Source organism: Peromyscus maniculatus, chromosome 4 (genome assembly GCF_049852395.1).
Source record: "Peromyscus maniculatus bairdii isolate BWxNUB_F1_BW_parent chromosome 4, HU_Pman_BW_mat_3.1, whole genome shotgun sequence".
Classification (NCBI taxonomy): Eukaryota; Metazoa; Chordata; class Mammalia; order Rodentia; family Cricetidae; genus Peromyscus; species Peromyscus maniculatus.
Window position 1 is genome coordinate 112,712,812 of NC_134855.1, and position 27,426 is coordinate 112,740,237.

The following is a 27,426-nucleotide window of genomic DNA, read 5'->3' on the forward strand; positions in this document are numbered from 1 at the left end:
TACAAGTGTGTGCCTGGGTCTCTGCCGGCACCTGCCTGACTGGCAATCTATGTGGCCATAGTATTGTCTCCTCTGCCTACACTGTCTTCTTCAAGCCTTATCCTCCAATGTCCCTCCTACTCTCCTGGCTTCAGACCCTGGACTTCATACCTGTTCTCTGTTGAATAGCTTCCTTATATGACTGTAATTTCAGACTGAGTTCAAAGAATATTTAAGCCATGTTGAGGATGTTTTCAAGAGCAATTTTTTAAAATTGCTTCTGCCAGTACACCCTCCCCCCTCTTAGCCTTCATATGAGAAATGTTTGGTTTAGTTTTCCTGTTTTAAGTGTAAGAAGCTCGTGTGAATTCAAACACCAACTTATTTAGAGCCAGGCTCGTGCCTGCACTTTTAGGGAATGCTTTTGTCTGCACAGAGAACTGTCCAAGAGAGAAGTTTTCTTGGTCTTCATGTGCTGATGAGTTTTTATTTTGCCAAGAATGGAGATGAGAATTTTCAGTTATTTCAGATCATTTCCACCTATGACCATCCAGTCTTGCATCCAGGACCTGGAGAACCAATAAACCATGTAGTCAGTGGCTTCCAGAAGAAGTGGGCTTTTAATCTCCAAGGCAGACCTAAGAGCTCCTTTCCTTGTCTCGTGCTTTAAGCCCATTACTCTTTTGAGCTCAACTCTTCCCGTAAAAATAGTAGTCATATTGTAGCCAACATTTCTAGTTTTTGTAGTATTTTCCAATTTTCTGTTCTACCATGCTGCTTACTAAGAATACCTTAGAGAGTCACATCTAAAAATCATTTTTAATCAAACTATTCCCAAATTATTCATATCAGAAACACTTTACATTGTGATGGCAAAAGACTTTCCAATGGGGAAACTAATGTTAAATTACCAGGATTAAGCAGAATCCCACTTCATATACTTATGGAATCTACATATTACTGAGTATTAAAGTCACTGAAACAGGAGAAAATGCTTGTGGAATGATGAGTATGAAACTGTTTAGCCATCACTCACTCATGAAAAAAGAAAAGCAGGGTCAAAATCTACCTGAGGAGTAGACTAGTGAAGAACTTTCACCAAGGGACCAAATCCTGAGCTTTACTTTGGTAAAGAGACTGGGGAAATATAAACTTAGTAACCCCCCACCCCCCATCTATCAGCTCACTACTATCTTCCAAAAGGGACAAATCAAATCTCCATTGCATCAGTGTGTGAGTGTGTTCCAAGGAGCCACCTCACCTTTATGCCTTTACGCTTTGTTATTGCTATAGTGGTGGGACAGGTAAGTGGAGACAGAGTCTTCTGTAAGTCCTAGGAGATCATGGAGGCCCGGCATCTTGGAGGAACAACAGAGTCATTTACTAAATGCACCAGCCCTGCCCACAGCAAGTGCACCGAGCTTCTACAGACAGCACAATGAGCTGTGGTGTGTTGAGAAGCCCTTCTGTCTTTGGCATCAACCTTGAGCACATGTCAGGGATTTCACCAAGTTCAGGTAGGAAAGGCAGAGAATGAAGTCAGAGAATAAACAGAGAAAAGCAATGTTTTCTAAACAAAGTAATATTTTCAATTGCCTCCACAAATACTTTTTGTGTGAAAATATTTATATGAAAAAGCATTACACCATTCTGTTTCACTTGGTCATCACTACCATTAATTAGGTTTTGACACAAATGGAACTCAACAATAAAATGGCAGTATGTAGGCTCAGGGTTATGCCTGATCAGAGAATTCGTAACGCAGGCAATGTAGTACTTGAAACGATACACTGGTTTCAATTGCTACACATCTATTTGAGAGAGCACAGAATACATTGGTAAAGAAAAATAAATACACTGGCATAAATAATCAAAACTAATACAAAGAATAAACACAACCATTTTATAATGTATTGACTTACAAATGAACAGTTTTTAAGTATAAAAGTCTCATTTCTACAAACCTGTCTAGAAACAAATAAAATTCAACCACATTAGAAACAAGTCAAAGCCACATGTGAAGAGAATCACAGTCTACACACAACTTTAGGGAATATGCCTCTGAGGTCCATGTGCTAGGCTGAAGCTGTCCAAGGTTTCTTAGTTGAATCTCCTGCTTTGAGTAGCTGCTCAGAGAACTGACCAGCAGGTTTCATTAGACTCCACCTTGGCTTCTGACAGACAAGCTACAAGCTCAAGAGGATCAAATCCAAGACTGAGGTAAAGAGACACAACACTGGACGAGTCCCTGTTGGCACAAAGATTTACACAAATACTTCGCAAACAGTTGATAGATCTGAAGGCTAGTCAATCACACATATACAATACTGGCAGAAATAACAGCGGGCCACTAAAAGTTAGAACACAGAAGATCTGCACACACCAGCAAAAGCACCAATCTCCCCTTCTTCCCCTTGCTTCAGGTTTAGGATTTTATGCTGAAATAACATTCATCCTGTTCAATCCTTTAAAACTTCCCTTTGGACTCTACTGTTTCCCATCTTGCAAAATGCCATATGTGAGATACTCCTTTAACTAGCATTTTAATCACCTCCCCAAAGCTGTTACAAGATGCACTTATTCAATCTTATATACACTCAAACCATGTGGCAATATCTTCATTGTCAGCCAGGGCTTTGGACTTAAAAAGTAAACATGTGGCTTTCTCAACTGTCCACAGCTGATGTGTCTCAAGCATGTTTGCCTTCTCCTGTACTAGTTACTATAGATGACAGGTCTAGATCCTATGTACAAGAGGAGACTCTAGTGACTGCCCAGCAGTTCAATGGCTGTGAAGTGAATGAGCCACCCCTTACCTGTTCCATGATTATCTTTCAAAACAAAACAATAACAACAACAATAAAGTGAAAGTGTCTGTGTATTGCCTCCATGAGATTCTAAGCAAGCCTGCGTGGTTCAGCACAGTTAAGGAGGTGAACAGTAAAAGAAATTTAAAAAAAAAAAAAAAAAAAAAAAGAGGTAACTGGAATTTTCAGATATTCCAATAAAGAACAAGGCATCTTACTCTAACTACCTGTGCATAAAGCACAGTACACCTTCATTCCACAATCACGATCTCATTCACCTGAATTAACACACAGAAAATAGTATTCTACAATTAAATAGCAAATATGGCGGTGGAGGAGAAGCATGGTTAGCTTTGTTTTATAAAATCATGTTTCCATGCACTTAAGTTCTGGATTAAACTTATTATGTACACAAAAATAAAGTATATTAAATGTTGATCTAATTTTAAGTTGACTTTCTCCTTTAATTTTATATCAACTAAGTATTGAAAATAAACCTAATGACTTCAAATGGAAAGAAATCAAATTATATAAGTATTTACTTGGACTACTTACTAGAAACCTAATTTTTGCCAGGATGTTAAAAAGGAAAAGGCTAAAAAAATTATTTCTATAGATAAATATAATTTTACTAGACTGGACCTTCTTCTCCATGACTTTTTTCTCCTACCCTCCTATTTATTATAAGTATTATTAAGAAAGGAAATGTATTATCCCATGTACAACTAGGTACTATTTGGGGTCCAACTGGAAACCGGTTTTGAAACATTTCTAAAGGCCAGGCAGGCTAATTCTTCAAGCCTTCCTTTCCCTCTAGCCAAACATCCTGTTAAAACCCTGGACTTCAGTTTGGAGGAGGGGTGCTACACAGAACAGAGCCTTCCCTTTCCTGCTACTCTGGGCTTCATTTACTTCTCCTTGAACACTCCATGCATCTGATCACAAGGGAAGGAGATCCACTGGCAGAGGAGAAGTTGCATCTCAGCTCTAGCAGGAAGATAACAGCCACCACAGAACCATGGCTCTTTTGAGTAAAGATATGTCAGAGGGCAGGAACATGGGAGGGCAGGAAGGTCTCCTATTACTTCAGTTCTGTGATGGCCTCAGCCTTGAGTTCATAGTTAACTATGTTACAAAGAGGAAATAAAAACATATAAAGAATGGATTGTCACAATAAAATCTTCCTTTGTGCAAGGTTTGTAGCAGCCTAATGCGGTCCAGGAAGGCAGACTCAGAACTCCACCACCATTGAGCTTCCTGTTAGCAGCTCATGCAGAGAAAGGGTTATCTAAACAGATAAATACATATCCATTCTGAAAAATGACAGAAACATTTGAATTCCACAAGCCTGTACTCATTATTGCAACTCAACCCAGGGGTTGTATATAAGATTGACTTTAGACATCTTTCATACACCTAGAATGTAATTTTATGAATTTATTCTAAGACATGTGAGGGTAAGAGAGGAGTTGGAGATCTTTTTTTAAGAAGCTGGTTTCCCTTGATCTTGATAACAGATTAAGTAGGGAGAGATTTATAATGATACAACCCTCAGAGGATTAGGGGAGACAGAAACAAAATCAAACCTTTCATCTGTTGATATCGATTTTCATCATTTTTTTTTCACTAAAAACTTATCACTGAAAGAAAAGCAGACATGCTTTTCAGTTATTATTAACATGGTTCCAGAGGCAGAGAACCCTTGAGATGGAAAATAAACACAAACCTGAAGCTGGCTTCACAGAACTTCCTTGTAATAACAAGGCACAAAGTACTTTGGGGTTCAGAAACACAAAGAACGTGGCTAAAGGAACTCTTGAAGAAGTTATCCCAGAAGTACTACAAGCTAACCAAAACCAGTTGTTGTTTGTTTATACCTGTCCTATGAAACCACAACTACCTTTTGAATTGCCAAAGAATACAGCATGTCCTTGAGATACTTGGCAATCTAAGCTTCATTAGCCACGGCTACTGATTACCTGTATCTTTAAGTTGAATAAGAGTAATGGATACAGGCTCCTGCTGTCTGCTGCTCTCAGTACAGAGCAGTTATGAAACATGAGGCAGTCTTCAGTTCCACAGTGGAGAAGTCACAGAAATTAAAGGTAAGAAATAAAAGACAACAGAGACCAAGAGAGCTCAGATGACTCTCCAGTTTCTTTTTGAAGTCGTATCTATGTCCAGGTCTCTAGAATTTCTAGCCCCAAGACATTGTTTGGGAATCTATAGTACCCAGTGTTTCTTCCATGACAAAAACAAATGCTTAACAAGGAAGACTCTTCCTGTACTTCAAGGATGCTCAGGAGTAATGTGGCTCTGCTCTCACTTTATGTAGACCAGCAGTCTCATTTCTAAAGGTGCTATGGAGGACTGGAGAGAAGTCCTCTGGTTGACTCTTTGGCCCCCAAGTATATCAATTTGTTTTCCACCTAAGGCCCCACAAAGATCCTTACACCATGATGGCTGAGTGCTGTCCCTGACTCTCTTTAGGACACAGAAGCTTACTACCATGTGACCACAGGACCAGAGATCATCTTTTAAGAGTGAACATTGCTCATTCAGGAAAAAAAAAAAATTAAAAATAAATAAAAACTAAGGATTTGGCTTAACCTGCAGACCAGAGGGAAGCAGACTCATTTTTCTGGCCTGTATCTTTAGAAATGGCATCACGAAACCTATGGTCCCTTGTTTGCAGGCTGACTCTTGCGCTGCCTCAATGAGTCCTCTACCACCTCCTGTGTGTCGGCTGAATGAGCTGCATCAAGTTCCTTCTGGGACACACTGCCTTCCTGCAGGACTCCTTGGTCATTGGCGTCACTTCTCTCCTCATCCATGCTGCCTGCCAGGTTGTCCTCTTCCTCATATTCCTCTGCTTCATCCTCATCTCCAAGGTCCTCTTTCTCTTCCTCATCATCAGCAAGACTGTCTTTGTTTTCTTCTTCATTTGAGTCATCCTTTTCTTCCTCTGCATCCTGCAGCTGTTCAGCTCCTTGAACCTCCTCTGGCCTCTGATCCTGCTCTGTGGAAGAGAGACAGAAAAAAAATCTCTGGATAAACCATGGCAATTTAGTAATTAACTCACTGTTTAACTATGAGATGGATAAATGAGGAGGTTTCTCCTCCGGAAGTATGAACAGTTTTCTGGTTGCAGCTTAGCCCCATCTAGAGATTTAGTATCTCTCTACAGGAGCATCACTGTACTCCATTGCTGTCTGCTCTGCCATCAAGTCAAAGTTTTGTTTGTGCTATGTATTACATACAGTATAAAGGACTCAGTGACTCACTGGCCATAGCAACTATTTCAGACAAGCTGAACCAATCAGAGTCCTGCTCCCCAAGAGTTTGAGGCCAAAGTCAAAAAGAAAAGGCCTCCTTTTACCACAAAGTTAAGCTGATAAAATATGAGACAGGAATAGTGATGATTACTGAATGAACTTTAGCAGCATAACATCACTTGGGCCCGACTTGAAGCCTGAGAACCCCACAGCAGTTTATACACTGGCTCCCTTTCACACTCTATAATGCTGAAGGTCAGACATATTACCTAGCTATCTATGAAGTCTTAAAAACTTCAAGAACTAAAGACATGACCTTATTGAAATTCCTGAGAAAATTCATCACTACAAATAAAGAGCACCAAATCCAGAGCCAGTTAGGCCCAGAAGTAAAGTGGATAAATTCAGATTTGGGCAAACAGCTCTTAAAGGACTTGAGATAGTCTTAGACTCAACAAATCTGAGTTCGTCTAAGCATCCTTCATTCCAATTCAAGAATAAAAGTAGTCCACTGAAAAATGAGGGAGGTAAGCCTGAGAGAAAAATGCCCTCTTCAATATAAAATATTTTCTAATTATTAAAAGAGGAAAGTTGATTTTATTCAAATTTATATGGAGAACACAGCTTTAAGGAACTCAATAGAGGTAGTTGGATGCTCACTGATTGGATGCTAGAGTCAAATGCAGTCACAGAATACTACAAAACTCTAAAAGCTCTACCCATGTGAACTTCAGACTCACCCGAGTGTTCAGATGAAACTCTTGGAAGCGGCACGTAGAAGCATTCTGAGATCACTACCAGAACCTAGAAGGAATAAAGTGACTCCACAGTGAGTAGAGAAGACACACTGCCAATTGACCTCAACATCAGGTTTGTGTCCCATAACCAGATGTCCTTAGATAGACCCTTAGCAGAGGTCAAAGCCTTCAGAGAGATACAGTTGAGTTGAAGAGTACTCAAGGGTATGGAATTCTTGACTATTTAAAAAACAACTTCCCATATATGAGAAAATTATGCAATGGAGAACTAAATTCTATTTAAGCAGAGACTGGTTGGCTTCATCTCTGACCTTGACTGTATGAGTGATTTTCTACTCTATTAAACAAGTCTTTTTCTTTAAAAAGTACAAATTTCTTAAGAGAAGGATCACCTCTGTCCTTGTTTCATACCCAGAGACAAGCATGGGTCATATTAATGAAACTGCTGGCTTGTGTCCAACAGTGTAGAGTTTGCTGGAATCAAACTCTCCAACTGCAACATTTCACTGTCTTGTGTTACTAAACAGAATAAAGATCTAACCTGGAAACCTAGAAGAATCTGTTTTTTTGTGACTTTATTTTTATTTAATTCCACAAGGACGTAGAAAATTTTAATAATTTAGTGTTTCTGGCATTTCCAACAACTTCCAGAGAGCAAGTCACATGTATGACAGACTTGGGCTCTATGGAAGGCTAATTGTGTACCACAGCCTCGAAGAGATAGATCTACAGCTCAGTCTTGTCTTTTTCTGGCATTGGCTGGTGGCCTCAGGCCACTTAACTACATTCTCATGCCATCACTCACAAAGTTGTGTATGGGCTAGCCCATCATCAAGGTCTGTTTGTGTTGTACACATTTCCATTTTGTCTTCTTTCTCAGAAACTAGGAAGGAAATCTTCTAATCCTTTCATTAAGATTCTCTCAGTTCAAAATTGGTTTCTGTTTCAAGGGCCATTGCCAGTTTCTAAGCCACTACAAAATGGCAAGGTTTATAAACATTACTGATACATAAATGATATCTTCTTCATCTTACACAATCACCCTTTCAGGTTTTGAATTCTACCTAGAGAGATGAGAGAGATTCAGCTAAATGGAGATGGTAGATGTTTTTATTTATTTATTTATTTATTTATTTATTTATTTATTTATTTATTTATTTATTTATTTATTTACAGATGGTGGTATCTATGCCTGTAATATTGCAGACCTTCCTCTGGGGGAGGTCTCACATAAGGCAAAAATCATAGGCATCTTGATAAGTAATTTACTTAGCACCAAAGTTTAGGCAGTGCCTGCATAACAACAGAAATACAAACCAGGTAACAGAAACAAAAGCAACCCCTGCCTTTTATTGTTCTGTGAATTATTTTAGCTGAAAGACTCTACTTAAGGCCACCTGGATCACTGTCTACCTTTTCCATGGCTCCTCCCAAGCAGTTAGTAATGACAGCATGTGATACTACCTGACTATTCTGAAATGTGACCAAGGATCCCTTTCATGTACAAAGGGAACATAATGATTTACTTTGAATTTGTTCTACAGTAGGAACTATGTTCCTTTATCTATATTATCTAACAAAAAACAACCTCAGGGAACTAGAGGGTATGCATAAATATCTGGTCAGGATTAGATATTCAACTGGAAGATTAGAAAAGAAAACTGTCTTTTATCTAACTTCTTAGGTTCTTTGTCTTTACCACAGTGCTCAAAGCAAGGAGCTTTGTGTGAAATCACAGCTAACTTGGTTGTTTTGGAAAATGATTGTCCATTCAAGTACAGTATTTTCCCATTGATCACTGTGTATATTCTTGACAGCATTAATCTTCAGAATATTGTAGAAGTAAGACTAAAGAGTGAGAATTAATGAATTTTCCATTATATTACACATTATCATTGCAACCAACAAGCAAATTAACTGCTTAAAGGACATGAAATGATATTTATATATTTTTCCTTTCATGATCACTTTTTCATTTTTATATTATACCCTCTTTTTAAAGGGGGGAAAAAGACTGGCATTATCTTACCAGACCCATGAATAGTCCAAACACCAAAGTGGCAATGACGAAAAAGACATAAGAACACCATGCAGGAATTCCAAGAGTCACTGTGAAATAGTTGTGAAGGTGCTGCAATCAAAAGGGAAATGAAATGTTTACTTGTAGTGCAGGATTCTTTAGCTCTAACTCCAGTCTACAAACTGTCACTCCACATATGTGCCCAAAGTTTACTATACACAGTGATTACTAATGAACAAGTCAAATTTTGTAGCATTACAAACAGTAATTATCAAAATCATATTCAGTAAGAATTATTCTTCAGAGCTCAAGATCTTGATAGAGGTCCAGTCAAATTGCTTTGACAGTTCTTTCTTCCATCACAGAAGGTTTTCTAATATCCTTCGCCAAATCATTACCTATTCCTTCATATTTAATTCTAACATGGTTTATTAAACTGTGAAACCCTTGGAAAATTAAAAATATTTTGTAAAGCAAAGTGATATCTTGGAATATGAACCCTTTAAAATATCTCCTCACTTACTTTTCCTAACGTTAACCAACATGTGAATTATAAATATGAACTGTTCATTTCAAATTAAAGTCTGCCGGGCGGTGGTGGTGCATGCCTTTAATCCAGCACTCAGGAGGCAGAGGCAGGTGGATCTTTGTGAGTTCGAGGCCAGCCTGGTCTACAGAGCAAGACCTAGGAAAGGTGCAAAGCTACACAGAGAAACCTTTTCTCGAACCCCCCCTCTCCCCCAAAAAAGCATCTTTCAAATTAAAGTCTATTTAGAGGTACACTTCCTGGGCCCATACTTCTTCATAATAAGTCATATTGTTTAGACCACAAACTACAATTCAATCAATTACTAGGCACAGGATTAAAAGGCTCCAAGTTAGACATTAGCAACCCACAGAAACAGTTACTGAATGATCTTCCCAGATCATTCTCTCTCTCTCTCTCTCTCTCTCTCTCTCTCTCTCTCTCTCTCTCTCTCTCTCTCTCTCTCTCTCTCTCTCTCTCACACACACACACACACACACACACAATGAGTCCAAGTTTCTACTTTAATTTCATATTCCTCAAAATCTAAGTCATTCTTATTAGATTTTTAGTATATGCTAAGAAATTAAAAATTTTAACCTGGCCTGTTCTGAATGAGAAACATGTAAACAAACAAACAAAAACTGTTAATGACTACAACAATCCAACAATTCAAAGACTCACCACTTAAGCTACATCTCTCACTGATACAGCCTGGCAGTAGAATCCAAATAGTGCTATAGTGCTGGTTTTACGGGCATGCATTATGCAAAAGCATGAAAGGATCATAGAGGCCAAGGATTCAGAAAGCCGCTGAGCCCAAATAATATGGATTCTCTGCAAAGGAGGCCGTAACAGGCTATTGTGCAAAGCCATGGAGGTGAAACCTAAGTGGACAGGGAAATCCTGAATTGTTAAAGATGTAAGAAATGTGGGGCATTAACACAGGAAATTGTGGGCATCTAGCAAACCACCCAAGAGAGAGTGCTCTAGATTCACAGTATACTGTCAACATGAGTGCCAGATGCAGGAACTAGAGTTGCAAGGTATGGTGGTTGTCCTGCTGAATTTGTCTCACTTGGATCACATCTTTTCTTGCTATGCCACCATGTTACAACTCATGGAATGTCTTACCACATGCTAAAGATACATACCTGGCTTTTTACTTTATAGCTCATGGTAAAGAGACTGCCCTGAGTCTTAGAAGCGACTATGCTATGCACTTTTGAACAGTATTGAACTGTAACTATGAGGACTTTTAAAGTAGGGCTTGAATCCTTTTTGCCATATGGAGGCCAGAGGCAGAGTATTATGGCTTGAATTAGATATGTCCCACAGGCTCAGGTATGAATACTTGGTACACACCTGACGGCATTATTTTCAGTGGCTGTAGAATGTTAAGGAAGGGAAGAGGCATAGTTGGTGAAAGTAGGTCACAAAGGGGTGGGCTTAAAAGTTTGAACTTGGCCTCAGTTCTGACACTTCTCCCTCTAATACTTTTCTTAATTCTCTGAGAATTTCATGCAATATATTTTGAGCATATTCAACATCTCTCCCTCAATACCTTTTAGGGCTACCCTCACCTACCAACCCACCCAACCTGATTTTCTTTTTTTTAATTTTATTAAAATTTCTATTCTTTTTACATACCAACCACAGATCTCCCTCTCCTCCCTCCTCCTGCCCCCCCAGCTTTCTCCCCCAACCCATTCCCAATTCCTACCTCCTCCAAGGCAAGGTCTCCCATGAGGAGTCAGCAGAGCCTGGTACATTCAGTTGAGGCAGGTCCAATCCCCTCCTCCATGCACCAAGGCTGTGCATGGTTGCAACTATAGGCACTGGTATGGTGGTATTTTATTTGTACTGAAATGTGATTTTAATTGTATGTTAATAAATAAAGTTGCCCGGGGGTCAGAGCTATTAGAGCCATAGAAAAAGCATGGCGGTGGTGGCACACGCCTTTAATCCCATAGATCTCTGTGTGTTCAGGGATAAAGCCAGCATTGGAGACATACGCCTTTAAGACCTGGAGGGCTGTACTTACAGGCAGTGACAAGGCAGTCATGTGTTTGGGTTTACAACCAATGAGAAGGCAGAACAGAAAGACTATTTAAAGACATATACACAGGAAGTAGGTCTCTTTCAGGAAGCTAGGAGGACCACAGGAGGAAGGGTAAGATTTTAGCTCTGAGCTCTGACCTCTCGGCTTTCTCTTTTACATTGGTTCTATGTTTCTTATTTAATAAGACGGTTGGTTACATCTACACACTGGACTCCAAAAAGCCGGCTCATACACCACAACCTAGTTTCTTTTACCATTCTTTCTTTTAAAAATAAAACAAACTTTGTTACCCAAATAATTTTGGGTGTGCCTGCCCTGCTTTGTAGCCTCTTCCCCTGCATGCTGGGATTTTGTCTGGCATGAGCTTGCCCAAGTCCTATGCATGCAGTCACAGCTACCGTCTGTTCACATGTGCAATTTCCTTATTACGTCTGGAAAACATTGTTTCCTTGTAGTCATGTATCACTGTTAGCTCTCACATCTTTTGGCACCCTATTCCTCAATGATCCCTGAGAGAGGTATGTGAGATATGACCCATTTAGGGCTGAGTAACCATCTATTCTCTGCACACTGACTATTGGGTATCTGTGTTGACTGCTATCCATTGCAAGAAGCTTCTTTCATAAGTTAGGAGATATACTAATATTGGGTATAGCAATAAATCATCAGGAATCATTTTAATACTGTGCCCATTCAGCAGAACAATAACAATAGGTTCTCTCCTAGCGACAATGACCTACCTATCCACAGGTTCCTGGCCCCAGTAACACTGCCAGGTATGGGGTCCATCTCAAGGAGTAGGCCTTAAATCAAATCAGTAAGTGGTTGGTTATTCCCGTAACACTGGTGACACTATTCTATCAGTGGCTATATATTACCAGGGCAGTCACTATTGTAGCTTACAAAGTATACAGCTGGGTAAGACGGATGATTAATTTTCTCCTCCAGTGGTATGTACATCCCCTTTCAGCACTATGAAAGCCAGACAATAGAGATGAAGCTTCTAGGTTTGTACCCATATGAATTCTCATGTTTTGTGACTCATGTTTTGTGACCTGCAGCAGTAGGGTGATATCAAGTTCTGGACAATAACCAAGAGTAATGGCAATAGTGTGTATGTTTCAGGTGTATGGGGTCCTACTGGCCAGCAACCCAAAGGGAGGTAACTGGGGTTCTCTTTGTTCACATATGGCTCTTATCAAGGTACTGTATCCCTCTTCTAGGGCAACTAACTCCATTTAAAACTCTTTTTTCTTATGTATGAGCATATATTTTAGGATGCTTCTATAGTAGGTTTTCATAAGGCCTCTTTCAAAAGTCTTTAGTGGTAGTTATTCCTCCCCTCATTTCTTCCTCTAGCCAGACCCACCATCCCCGACCCCATTGTATCAGTTTCTCTCTTCACTTCTATAAAGTCACTGGCTGGAAAGCCCCACAATCGGGTCTAGAGCCCTAGCTGCCAACCTACCCTGCAGTGGAACTGTGAACTGAAGTAAATCCTTCCTTCCTGAAGGTATATTTGAAGGTCGCTTCCAACTCTTAATGTTTCAAGAGGTATTATTCAGCTCTGGTTTTAGATAAAAATGTGTATGGAGCAGTTTATGCTTTGCTTGATGACTCAGTCATTACTGGGCTTAAGCCTTGAAGTATGCCAAAGAGACAGAGGAGACTAAAGGTCACTTAGTCTCTGGGTTGACTCACAGATGTATTTTTGAACTTGCTTTATGAATACCTGCTGCTCTACCTTACTCATGAGGCTAGAATGAACACATTGTGAATGAATAATGTGAAGTTCTTCTGGGCAGTGTCATGTACCTTTTCTCCAAAACAAATGATTAAAATACTTAAGAAACTTTCTAAGTGACTTTTCAAAGTACAAAAAAAGTTATCTGCCTCTGAATCACTGGATTCTGGACCCAACACTGCTTAGTATTTGAACGCATTATCTTATTTTAATAAGTTTCACTTCAAGTTTCATGTATCAGCTTATCCTTCAAGGGATTTATTTGAACTTCTAATGAGATTCTAGAATACTGTGGTTTTCTTAGATAATCAGTTATTACTGAAGACCAATGACTAAATAATTAATTATTACTAAAGACTAAAATAATACAATTGTTTTTACATAAAATTCCATCTGTTCACTTTGAGTTCACAATGTCTTTATAGAAAAAGATTGGAGTAGTGGTATTATGAATATATATATATATATATATATATATATATATATATATATAGTCAATTATAAGAGATCCAGTTTAGCTTTAGTTTTTTTATGTTTCTATTTCCTTAATCATGTTTCCTAAGGTCGAAATACTGATACTTGTTCAATGTTGTATGCTTTCATTACATTAAAGTATCCTACTCCATTTTATTAAAAATATTTTAAAATGTCAGCTGATTATCCTGAACTTTATATACTATTAAGTATTTTACCAGATGATTAAGTTAGAGTTATATTTTGCTACATATAGATTTACATGAAGGGACTAAATGAAATAATCATTAAATAAAAGAAATAAGGTCATTTCTATGAGTGGTCAGATCAAGGCCTACACAAACTCTAGACATCTGAACTGTTGCAGCCAGTACTACATGGTCTCAGTCAAAGGTGCAGTGGCCCTGAAGAACAGAGTCTTAGGGTTTGGAAGCTCATCTGTATCAGAGGAAGTATTCTCTTGAGGAGTTCAGGAACAAGCCCATGATCCCTTTCACACACATTCCATAATCCCCTTAATATCTTTCTTGCATGGGAGCAGCCAGCGAGGTCTCTCCAGTGGTAGCTAAAGCTTCTTGTCTCCTTTTACAGTCTGTCTCTGAATATCTACAAGACTTAATTTAACAATCTCCTACAGGCTTCAAGAAAGGGACCTTATGATTGTACATCATCTTACTTTAAATTGCTATGAACACTTCTGGATATTTTAGTAAACAGAAGAAAAGATGAGAGAAGAGATGTCCCCATCTAGATCATAAGCGATCACAAACACACACACACACACACACACACACACACACACAAACTGCTACAGAATTTTATCTTAAGTCTTCTATTATTAGTCTTATTTCAAAGTCAAATAATGAGTTTAAAGCATTGTTATTTAGAACTAGGAAGCAAGCAATTAAAACATAATAAATGACAAATCTATGGTATTAAGCTCTTTCTACTGAGAAGAGAAAGAAATGGACATATTAAAAACTAATGACATATTACAAACTAAGAAATAAACATTTGGCCTAAACAATTGTTCTAACACCGGAGTGACTATGTGTCACTCTACAAGCACACACAACAGGAAGTGCTTTACACTAGTGGGTACAACTCCATCCCTGCAGTGCAACGTCATCAAGAAACAGCAGACACTATAAGATGGCTGCTCAAAGAGAGCTCTGTTTATAAAGCCAAGCCTCTCTCAGGCTACAGTTTGCTGCTTCCAGACACACAGAATGACTTTTATGCCTGCCTAGACAACCTTTGATCTATAAAGAGATTTTCCAAGGGAATAATGAGGTAAAATAAAACCACACCATAGAAGCCTTTTTGCTTTTATAAGGACTTCATCACCAATCTAATAAAATTATGTGTCTGACACAGCTACTATGGGTACCTCTTCAAATCATGCCTTTCTAAACACATATTGCTATGATGAACCAAAAATGAGAGTAGTTTTATGGCTTAAGGAAAACAGAATTATAAAAGTACTTATAAATTTTCATTTTCTATTATTTAATAGCTATTATTTCTATTCTTTAAAAAAATCTACCTTCGCCGGGCAGTGGTGGTGCACACCTTTAATCCCAGCACTTGGGAGGCAGAGCCAGGCGGATCTCTGTGAGTTCGAGGCCAGTCTGGGCTACAGAGTGAGTTCCAGGAAAGGCGCAAAGCTACACAGAGAAACCCTGTCTCGAAAAAACCAACAACAACAACAAAAAATCTATCTTCAATTATAATAATTGTTTAAAAGTACTGACCCAAATCTTGCCAGAGATGCTAAAAAGACCAGCCATTCCAGACATCCTAAGAAAGAAAGAGAAGAATCAATGTCCAGTTATTTGAAGAATGAAATGAATGCCAGAGGTGAGCTATTTTTAAGATAAGCTCCATATTACCCGGGCACTAACACAGTGTACATGTGTTAGATGAAATATTACATTACATTGCTTCTATGGTACTAAGGATATTTCTTACATCTGTATATGCAAAATAAAACTACTCACTAACATGACCATTAAAAATTAAAGCCAAATGTGGAGTTATTACAGTTCAGCCTTATCTACCTTACTAAACATTATCAAAAGCTATCCCCAGAAACATAGTGCCAGATAGCCAAAACCCCACCAGTTATATTTTCCATGTAAAACACAAGAATTCCCGAGTGTATTATAATTCAAGAAACATTTGTCCTTCCAGTTAATGGCAACCAGCACTCAATACCACATCTGTAAAAAGGAAACAGTTGGCATGGCTTGCTACAAAAGGTTTTCTGTTAACACGTCCCTCTAATCCAGCCATTCAATTCCCACTCCACCAAAACCACTTGCAGTACATGTGGGTCACAAAACCAGAAACACTAGGTGGACCAGTCATAGGCATATTTAGTCTAGATAAGAAGAAACGAATATGAAGAAAAGCTTAGACTTGTAAGGTCTCTACACTAACATGGGACCTATTATTTTACATATAACACTTTATTGATAACTTACGTTAGAGAAGCTGGGGACTTCCAGCCAGTCAGAGGCTCAACTGATTGCCATTTCTTCTCTAAGATGTAATTCTGTAAGTCTTCATAGATTCCTGGGCCACGGTAACGACGGAATATCCCATCTTTTGCACTATAGATTATAAAATCAAGTAGAAATTAGATAAATCAAAATAGGTATTATATAATAATCAAAATAATTATTGATCACACATATAAACTCTGCTTGAATTTTAAATTAGCTCAAATAGAAAAAATGTAGCCAGACATGAAACAGAGAGCATGTGTTATTAATTCTAATCTAATACAAATGAGAAATTCTAAAACTCAAAGCATTATTCTATTTTATCACTGTGTAATCTACAACTATAAGCTAAATTTCCAGCAATATTTAATCAGCCAGCTCATTTGCTAGTATGTTTGTAAGCAAATATTTTTATTTCTTCTAGCAAAATAGTCACTGTTATTACATTAACAAATAATATATCTACATTTCCAAATTTATGCCCTCCGAGTCTCTAAGCACATGGTCAAGATCAAAGCACACATCTCACATCCCCTTCTAAGCCTTTGTTTTCTTACTTCTCAGCCCAGATAGGATCCACAGAAAAGTCTACACATTCCCTTTTGTTCTCTTCATTCTTTTTTTTTTTTTTTTTTTTTTTTTGGTTTTTCGAGACAGGGTTTCTCTGTATAGCTTTGCGCCTTTCCTGGAACTCACTTGATAGCCCAGGCTGGCCTCGAACTCACAGAGATCCGCCTGGCTCTGCCTCCCGAGTGCTGGGATTAAAGACGTGCGCCACCACCGCCTGGCATTCTCTTCATTCTTAATGTACTACTGAGTGAAACTGGGAGTCCTATTCCCATGACTCCATTGAACCTGCTCGGCCTGTCTCCTGAATGAGCCCCAAGTGCTGTAACAATGGAATATTTTTCTGCCATTTTCCCTTCCCTCTCATTAGCATGGTTCACCACCACCTATTTGACCTATCCCCCTACAATGCTGAATTCTAATCTTTATAAGATCATAAAATTAATAAAGCTTACTGAAAAAATGCTGGGAGAGTAGTGACAAAGAAGCGGCCACTCAAACCTAGGAAAAGCACAAACAAAAGCAGTTAAAAGTTAAGCTCAAGTGCTGAGAAAAAGCATCCGTAGACTGCTATTGTGATCACATGAACAAACATCACTGGAATTGCTGAATTACATTTATTATCTTTTGACTTAAGGGAAAAAAACTTTAGTCACCTTTATTTCCTAATACTTTCTAGTTCCTGACACATACATGCTTATGTTCCATGTGTTACCCTAGAATTTTCTCGTTTATGTATTACTTGGTGTGGTAGTTTGAAAGAAAATGGCCCCCAAAGGTAGTGTCACTATGAGGAGGTGTGGCCTTACTGGAGGAAAGGTGTCAATGTGGGGGTGGGCTATGAGGTCTCTTTTCTCAAGCTTCACTTAGTGTGACAGTCAGTTGACTTCCTATTGCTTCTGAGTCAAGATGTAGAACTCTCAGCTCCAGTACCACATCGGCCTGCATGCCATTATGCTCCCCATAGTGAAGATCATGAACTGAACCTCTCAAACTGTAAGCAAGCCACCTCAATTAAATGTTTTCTTTATATGAGTTGCCGTGGTCATGGTGTCTCTTCATATCAATAAAAACCCAAACTAAGACACTTGGAATTGTGTCCACAAGCTAAAAGAATATATTACAGAGCAATATGATCTAAGTTCATGCCTGGAGTGCCAGGACCCAGAAGCTAGATGGCCCAGAGACTGAGGATAGAACCAAACACAGTTAGAGGGAAAAAAAAATGTCAACATAACAATGTCTAACAGTATTCTGCTATGCTCAGAGATTGGTGATTGTCCCAATTGTCTTCAGAGAGCTTTCATTCAGTAACTGATGGGAACAGATACAGAGACCCACAGCTAAACATTAGGGTGAGCTCAGTGAATCCTGCTGAAGAGAGGGAGGAAGAACTGTACGAGCCAGAGGGGTCAAGGACATCACAAAGGAACACACAGAAACAACTAAACTGGGCTCATAGGGGCTCACAGAATCTGGACCAACTACCAGGAAGCCTGTATGGGCCTGGGAGCAAGAGAACTGGCCATACTCCTTGCTACAGGCTGCCCTGGGAAGGCTGGCCAGGGCAGTGCTGGAGAGCTTACCTGGGTGGTGACAACTGGGGGAAGCTGTTGAGCTGACCAGCCCAGCTACCACCCAAGCCCAGAACCAGGGCTGAGTTGTCCTGTCCCCAAGGTCCACCTCATTTATGAACTGTTGGAGCAGGTAAAGGGGACAAACAGATTTAAAACTGCAAGATCCCTATGACACAGGACATCAAAAGGATATCCAAGAGGAGCCCCAGTAGGGGCTCATTAACAATGGTAGCAGAGGCCTTAAACTAGGCCAATGACTCATGGTAATAAGCACTTGCAAGTGAAGACAAAAAGACCAAGTGTAAACTGTGTGACTCAATGGGTCACACTACAACTTCCACAAAGATTCTTCTTTTTTGTTATTGCTTTTCTTTTTGTTGTTGTTGTTTCAGTTGTTTTTTGTTTTGTTTTTGTTTTGCTTTTCTGTTGTTTGGGGTTTTTTTGTTTGTTTGTTTGTTTGTTTGCTATGCTTTGTTTTTGGTCTTTCTTTTAAATTTTGTTTTGTTTTGGGGGAAGGTTGCAAGATTGGAGGGCAGATGGGAGGGACAGGGAGACAGGCAGAATCAGGATGCATGATGTGCAATCTGCAAAGAATCAATAAAGTAAGAGAGAGAGAGAGAGAGAGAGAGAGAGAGAGAGAGAGAGAGAGAGAGAGAGAGGAAGAATGAAAGAAAGATAGGTACATATAGTTGAGAACAGGACATTTTGAGTTTCTGGAGGGAATTCAAGGGAAGATGAAGGGTAGATGTGATATTTCATTATATAAATATATGAAAGTCTCTAAAAATACATTCTTAAAAGTAAAAGGAAATTTAAAAATTAAAATAATTTAAAATATAAGTCAGGTTCAGTAAGGCACACTGGTAATCCCAGCACTGCAAGTCTGAGGACTGCCTAGTCTCTACACCAAGTTTCATGCCAGTCAGAGCTACAGTGAAGTCCTTCCTGTTCATAAAATGTAAATAATAATAATAGTAATATAAAGACACCTATACTATTCCATTCCATTAATATTTTGAAAAGACTTAAAATCCTAATTGTTACACACACACACACACACACACACACACACACACACACACACATAATTTTGTATATTTCTAAAATTTCCAAGTATTGTACATGGACCATATTTTTTTATTTTAGAAAATCTTTACTGAACATGAAGTGCATATCAAATGTCATGCTATCCATATGTAAAGGTAAATAAAATAAAAGGCTCCTTCATTCAGCAAGTAGTTAATAAGCTTCTTTGTTTGAGGAACTGTGGTAGTTACTGGAGATAACTGGATGAAAAACACAGGTGGTGTTCTCACAGAGCACAGAGGGAGAGAGTTTAACTGATCACAATTATGGCCTCAGAGAGACATTATATGGAAAAACAGCAAGCAGCCAACCTGACTCACAGTGACTGCAAAATAGCTCTCTGCCCTATAAATATGGTTTGCAAATCAACTATATTTATCAGGGTACCTGTATTAAGTGGAAAGAAACAACATAGCACAGAAAAATAACACATATCCTTTTAACATTTATTATTTCTACCTATTCTCCTGTTGAATATGGACAAAAATCAAATATCTATGCAAATCAAGCTGTTCAAATTTTAAATCTCTTGGGTCACTTGAAATTTGATACACTGAAGCTTTGTTTTTAATAACATGGATAATCTGCTTTCATAATTTTTTATAAAATAAATCTATATTTACATAATACTTCTGATTATCCCAGCTGGGCTTGCTGACTATTCATGTGCCCTTACAGAATGAGGAGTGGGATATCCAGCCAATCTTCCCAATTAGTTGTACACAATTCTGCCCCAATTGCATGGTGCCTTAGGTAATGGCTAGAGCATATGGGCAGGAAAAGACTAAGGAAATTGGCTCCACATACACAGCCATGAGGGAGTCAGCATCCTTGCTGTGGTTAGACCTTCTAGTGTGGCTGCTTTAGGGTCATCTACAGTCCTGCCAATAACCCTTCACCCACTTCTCTGTAAGAAAGCCTTATATTAGTTGCCCCAAGGCAAACTCGGATAGAATCAAACTTCGATTTGTCATTGGGATCTTAGAAGGCAGTGAGGGGTATGAGTTTCCTAGTCCCACCTACAATGATGTAGTCAGGAGACGATAACCAAATTACAGTTGAGTTTGGGAAGAACAAGACCATTGCTCCTGCTAGGGGTATTAAGATAGGCAGCTGAACCTACACTGTTCAGAGGGTGGAGCGTTTAGAGAGGCTATTTTAACATGGGCTTCTGTCCCCATGTGGTATGTAGTTGGTGTGCATTTTGGGGAGAGGCAGTGGCATAGGCAATATGAAGGGTAGAGAGATATGTCATTAAGGTCTCTACCAGCTGAGCAAGAGATATCCATGGTGGGATATCCCAGGATAGCAATTCTTCTTGTAGGTGCTATGGAGTGGCATGCCTGAATGGTAAACAGGGTCTGCTGAGTATGAGTATGGCCTGAAAGTTCCTAGAAACCATAAAAGCATTAATTAGGAATATAGGAATCTTAGTACTAAGGGTGAGTTATCTCCAGAGAAGCTGTCAGCCACAGAGGCCCCAGAGGCTCCTAAACCAATCAAGACTATTGCTACTGCTGCTGATTTCATTCCAGAACTGAATGGTAAGACACTAATGCTGAAGACATCACATAGCTTGGGTTGAGGACTTGGAGATATAAGGCTAGGACTGAGCAGGAAATGTGACTTCCCTACAGGATAGTTTTTATAGTGCTGGAAGGTGCTACTAAGGTACTCTTTCTCAGCTGTGGATCCTGCATGCTTCGTTATGGAAGTGTCAGGCAATACGTGCCAGACACTAAAATAGTGACACAAGTAGTTCTGGATAGAACCAACTTTCTGATTGGACTGACAGCCTGATCCACGAGGGGGGGGATGCTCAACTGAGACCTGAAACTTAGACATAAACCTGTGGCCAGGGTAGTCATGGGCCCTAGTAGAGATGCCGCTGCTATTGCTTTGTTAAATAACTATCTACTGCCCAACATGTCTGCAGTAGATATACAATCAGGTTACTACTTCACTCGGTATCTGAATGTTTTTTCCATTTCCATTTTTTTTGTCCTTTTCCTTTCTTATGTTTTCATAGGAGGAATAACCCTGAAGACTTGCCAACATTCATGTTCCAAAGATGGAGGGATTGAGAGAGGGGATGGGAGACCAGTGCCTCGCTGAAGTTGGAGAAAAATAGTCAGACATCCATGTCACCTCCTCCAAGGCTCACAGACCCTTGTGGAAGAGAGGGGCAGAAAAAATTAAGAACCAAAGGAAAAGCTAGAGTGTGATATAGGACTATCCTCCAAACCAAACTGCCACCATCTTCATGAGTCCAGCTATACCTACTTGCAAAAGGCCATCCCTGGTGTGCATGTTAACTGTTGTTGACATTCCCTCATGGAAGGAGGGGCTGGGAGGATCATGAAATCCTCATTGAATTAGGCAGCTACTCCACACAATCAGTTGTACTCTGTCCTACTTGAATGTGGTCTTGGGAAAAGAAGAGTATATAGGCAGAGGACTAGGGAATCAGGCTCCATCTACATAGTCATAAGGAAGTTATCAACCATGCAGAGTGCAGACCTTCCAGTGTGGCTGCTTTAGAGTCACCCATGCTCCTGTCTTCATTCATTGTGCTAGCTAGCTTTATATCAACTTGACAAGCTAGAGTAATTTTGAAAGAAGAAATTCCAATTGAGAAAACACCAGGCCTGTGGGCAAACCTGTAGTGCTTTTGTGATGGATGACTGATATAGGAGGGTGAGCCAAGCTCACTGTGAGTAGTGATGGCCCTTGGTAGATGGTCTAGAGTGCTTTAAAAAGTAGGCCTAACAAAGCAAGTAAGGAAGTTAGTCAGCAAAACCTATCTATGGTTTCTGCTCCAGGGACCCAAATCACTGCCCAAGTTTCCTAGGAGGAGATTAGGCCAACTCTGACCACTCCTACGTTACCAAAGACTAATCAAAGTTGCATTCTACCACAGGAATGACTGAGTTTATAGGCTTCCTTAGAGAACAGGGTGTATTATGAAACCATGGACTGCTTCCCTAACACTAACCCTAACCCTAAACCCTAACTATCACCCTAACCTTACTCCCAACACTAACCATAATTTCAACACTAACCCTAACCCTAACCCTAACTCTAACTCTAAGCCTAATTATAACCCTAAACCTAACCTTAAATCTTCACTCCAAGAGGAAGTACCTCTAGGAATTTCAGTTGTTTCTTCTGCTTCCCTAAAAAGACACATGCCCTGAAGTAAACTAGAAGTCACAAAATGTTTACAAGAGCTAAACTTAATTTCTAATGCCAACATTAACACTAACACTAATGAGAACCCTAAATATAAGAGGAGCCCCAATATTAACCCTAATGCTCTTGTTAGGCCTAAACTTAGCCATAACCTAGCTCCAACCAGAACCCTAACAATAACCCTAAAGTCAAACATAACCCTAACTACAAATCTAACTCAAACCCAAACCCAAAGTAAAAACGAATATTAAATTTGAATATAAACTTAATCTAAAAAGAACCATAACCCTAACTCCAAAATTAGCATTAAGCAAGAAGACAAAACCCAAACCCTAAATAAATGCTGAACCAAACCTAGTACTAACTCTAAACCCTAAACATAACCATAAACTCAACCCTAATTTTAACCCGAACCCTAAACTTAAGACTATTCCTAATACCAACACTAACCTAAATTATAATAACCCAACCCAAATCCAAACCTCAACACTAACACCAAAATACTAACCACATCGCAACTGTAACCCGAGATACCCTCAAGTAAAGCCTAAACATAACCTAACCAGTATCCTAACCTTACCTAAATACCAACCCTAACTCTAATTTTAACCACCATCTTAACCCTAACTCTAACACTCATACCAACCCTAACCTTAACCCTAACATTAACCATCAGCCTAAACTTATCACTAATGCCAACCCTAGCCCCAAACAACATCCTAACCCTAATCCTAAAACCAACCATAACACTAAACATAATTATAACCTTAAATTTAAAACTAAGTCAAACATAACTATAACACCAATAAAAAATAACCTCAATCTTACCATAATCATAACCCTAAGTCCAACACTAACCATAACCCTAACATAACATTAATTGCAACACTATGCCTAACCCTAAGTCAAACCTTAACCCTAAACCTAACACCAACCCTAACCACAATATTAATCCTGTCGCAAACATAACCCTAAACCTAAACCTAACTCTAACCACAACCATAACCCTAAATCTGATACAACCCTAATCCTAAACTAAACTTAACTGAAACTTTTATCCTATTACCAACAATAACCCTTACTAAAAAAACCTAATTCCAAAAGTAACTGTCCCAACCAGAACATGAACCCCAAACCTAACCTAATACTAATATCAATCAAAACCCTAATCCCAACACTAACCCTAACCTAAAACTAAACCCAAAACTAAGCGAAACCCCAACATAATTCCAATTCTAACCCTAACCCTAACCCTATTCCCAACCCCAAACCTAATAGCAAACCTAAATCTAACCATAATCATAACTGTAATCGCAACCCTAATCCGAATGCCAACTCTAACCCTAATCTCAATTCTAACCCTAATACCAACCCTAACCCTAAACCTAAGCCTAACACCAACCCTGATTCCAATCCCAACCCTGACACTAACTCCAACCCTAACCCAAACCTTAACAGACAGCTTTCTTGCTTCCTTGAATCTTTCCTCTAAGAGGAAGTACCTGAAGAACTTTCAATTGTTTCTTTTATTTCCCTCTCAGGGTGCATGCCCCAGAGCTGGGGGTCATGGATTGCTTCCCTAACTCCAACCCTAACCAGAGTTAGGGTTAGGGTTAGGGTTGAAGTTAGGATTAGGGTTAGTGAAAAAATTCTCTAAGCATGTAGGTTCTAGGTCAACCTAGGCAACACAGTAAGACCCTTTCTCAGAATTAAAAATTGAAGTTTAACAAGAGGGATGGAAATACAGCTCATGGTCATGCTTATATAGCTTGGGTAAGGCTCTGATTCAATCTTCAATACTACTCTCCTCTGTCACCACCCCCTTAGAAAGAAAATAATTACAAAAGGAGGTATACTCCTAAACCTGCAAACAGAAAATATAAAGTTTGGCTATAGTTTTCCAAAATTTCTGCATGCCTTTTCTACTGAACTTTTACTTTAAAATACAACTGCAGCCCAACATCAAAAGGACATAAATCTTTTTTTGTGTGTGGTAGCTTGGAGTTACTAGTTTTCAAGATACTTTCTAATGGAAACAATTTGACCAAAAATCTACCACAGAATTTTGAGATTAACTAAAACAAGTTTAATGTAGAAAAATAAAGGACATTTATCCAGAATATATAAGATTTTAATTTATCAGAAAATATATCTAAAGCTCATTTTAAAAAGGAACTAAAAGCTTAGAGGAAGGACCAAATGATGTCAGAGCTGTATTGTGATATACAAAGGCAATAGCAATCAATATCCAAGAGTAAGATAGCCTTGATAAAAGAGTATGCAAAAATATCTACTAATAGTGTCAAAATGGAATTATTTTAATAGCTCAGTCAAATACTGACTTTGTAAAAACTAAGTATTAAGGATGATTCCAGGTAAGATATCGTCTCTACACTGGTTCTTAGACATTTAGGCTTTCCCATTCCTAACTACTGTGACTAGAAAAGCAGTGAATATGAATGAGCAAGTATCTCTACAGTAGGATATAGAGTCCTCTGGTTATATGCCCAAGTGGTATAGCTCTTTAATTTCTAGCTTTTTGAAATCCATACTGATAGGAGTTGTACCAGTTTGCATTCTAACAGCAGTGAATAAATATTACCTTTTCCCCATAATCATGCCAGCATTCAGGGCCATTTGTTATTTTGACCTCAGGCAGTCTGAGTGGGTAAGATGAAATTTTAATGTAGTTTTAATTTGCATTCCTCTTATGACTAAAGATGTTCAACATTTTAAAACCTGCTTCTCTGGCATTTGTATTTCATTTTTTTTTTTTTGAGAACTATGTAGTTCCATTCCCCAATTTTTTTTTTTTGTGTGTGTGTACTTATTTTGTTTTGTCTTTTGAGTTCTTTATATATTTTGGATAGTAATCCTCTGTCAGATATGTATCTAGTAAAGATTTTTTTTCTCTGTTCCAAACCTGATCCCTCTCATTCTTCTCTATCTTCCCACTACATCTTATAACTCATCCATCAGGAAGTCATAGTCTCATATCCAAAATTTAATCATTATGGCTTCTAAACTACTATGTTCTTAACTCTGGTTTACTGAACTAATCAGTCAACTATTCAGCCTGTTTCCATTTCTGACCCCTATCAATTTTCATGTAGCAACCAAAGGAATTCCTTTAAAATATAAGTCATGCCAAGTATCTACTCAAATCCTCAAGCACTATCATCCTTCAACCATACTTTGTAAATCCACACTCGATGCCATGGCCAGCAAAACTAGCTTGGTTTCTTACTATCCTAGGATCACTGGCAATACTGTTTTCCAAGTAAGCCAAGTAGCCCAATCTGTAACTGATTTTTGCTCTGCCTGGAACATTCTTCCCTCAAAGTCTGCTGAAGTCTGCTGTCTCAGTTTATCAAGATCTCTTCCACTTAGTAAACAGACCTTCCTTGCCCATTCTATCTTAAAAAAAGAAAAAGAAAAAGAAAGGGTGGCTAGATACACTACTGCATTTTTCATCTGTTATTTTCCATTTTGTTTTATTATTATTCTTTTCCCTTCATTAGAATGTAAGCTGAATGGGAGTCATGTCTGTCTTCCTTAGCCACTTCTACATCATTTATACCCCAAACTCAACTATCCATTATTATTATTATTCCTAAGCCTTATTAAAATATTAGTAAAATCCTTAAACTAGTAACTGAAAGTAAAATTATGGACTTAAAACACCATAGCTAGCATCATATAGTCATGTATCACTTAAAGATGTTTTTAAAGCACATTTTTCACTAAACAAGTTTTTCAAAACACATTTTCAGGTGATCTGTTGTTTCATGAATATAAGAGAGTACAGTTATACTAAATAAGATATCTACACCATCCTTAGGCAGTAAGATCTTACAGGATCACCGCCATATGTTTAGCATGTCTTTAACAAAAAACATACTACATAACCAATGACCATATTTTCTAGCCATTCAGAGAACCAAAAAATGTAGAATCATGGTCTCATTTATATGTGTGTGTGTGTGTGCGTGCACGCACATGCGTGCGTGCGTGCGTGCGTGCGTGTGTGTGTGTGTGTGTGTGTGTGTGTGGTGTGTATAGTTATTCTATATGTGTGAGTGTTTTACCTACATGTATGTATGTGTACCATGTGAGTGTCTGATGTCTGTAGAGGTCAGAAGAGGGCATTGGATCCCTTAGAAGTAGAGCTATTTACTGTGGAAACTGAGATGCAGACAGTTGTAAACTGCCATTTGATGCTTGGAATTGAACCCTGGTCCTCTGCAAGAGTAACAAGTACTCTTAACTAATAAGACATTCCTCCAGCATTCTCTTGCAATTTTTAATTATTACAGTTAAGTTTTTATAATTTGAAAAAATCATATTATAAAAACTTAACTGCAATTAATAGGGTCTGGAGAGATGGCTCAGCAGTTTAGAGTATGGGTTGCTCTTGCAGGGGACCCAGGTTCAATTCCTAGCACCCACATCATGGCTCACAAACTTCTGTAATTCCAATTTCAGTTAATCTGATGTCTCTTTTGACCTCAATGGATACCAGGCACACAAATAGTGCACAGATATGTATGCATTCAAAACATTTATGCACATAAAATAATCTAAAAAAAATTTAAGGGATCTTAAGAGTCTTTCCCTTAAACTCTGTCCTAAAACATCAAACAATCGTTTCTTACAGATGCCACACAGAAGTGCCAGTGGCCATGTCGGAGGAGCAGCAGGTGGCAATTGACTTCAGGGTGTCAGCCTACCAGGAGGCTAATCCCTGATGGGTGAATCTCAGATAGACAAGGTTCTGAGACCACAGACCACAGAATGCCTTTGCATGTTTGTCTCTGCCATCTTTCTCTGGGATCTGGCATGGTGTGAATGG

The 27,426-nt window shown here is 38.7% G+C and overlaps 1 protein-coding gene across 2 annotated transcripts in view; it reads right to left on the reverse strand.

Moving 5' to 3' along the window:
* Window positions 1–1,543: 1,543 nt before the first annotated feature.
* Window positions 1,544–27,426, reverse strand: part of Tmx4 (thioredoxin related transmembrane protein 4) — a 41,503-nt gene continuing 15,620 nt past the window's right edge. For both annotated transcript variants that reach the window (XM_006983968.4, XM_042276299.2), the window contains exons 3-8: window positions 17,175–17,220; window positions 16,132–16,260; window positions 15,400–15,445; window positions 8,849–8,950; window positions 6,802–6,865; window positions 1,544–5,805 (exon numbers count right to left, since the gene is read on the reverse strand). In XM_006983968.4, the coding sequence (XP_006984030.1) occupies window positions 5,462–5,805; window positions 6,802–6,865; window positions 8,849–8,950; window positions 15,400–15,445; window positions 16,132–16,260; window positions 17,175–17,220 (731 nt within the window). In that variant the 3' untranslated portion in view covers window positions 1,544–5,461. The remainder of the gene's footprint in view (window positions 5,806–6,801; window positions 6,866–8,848; window positions 8,951–15,399; window positions 15,446–16,131; window positions 16,261–17,174; window positions 17,221–27,426) is intronic.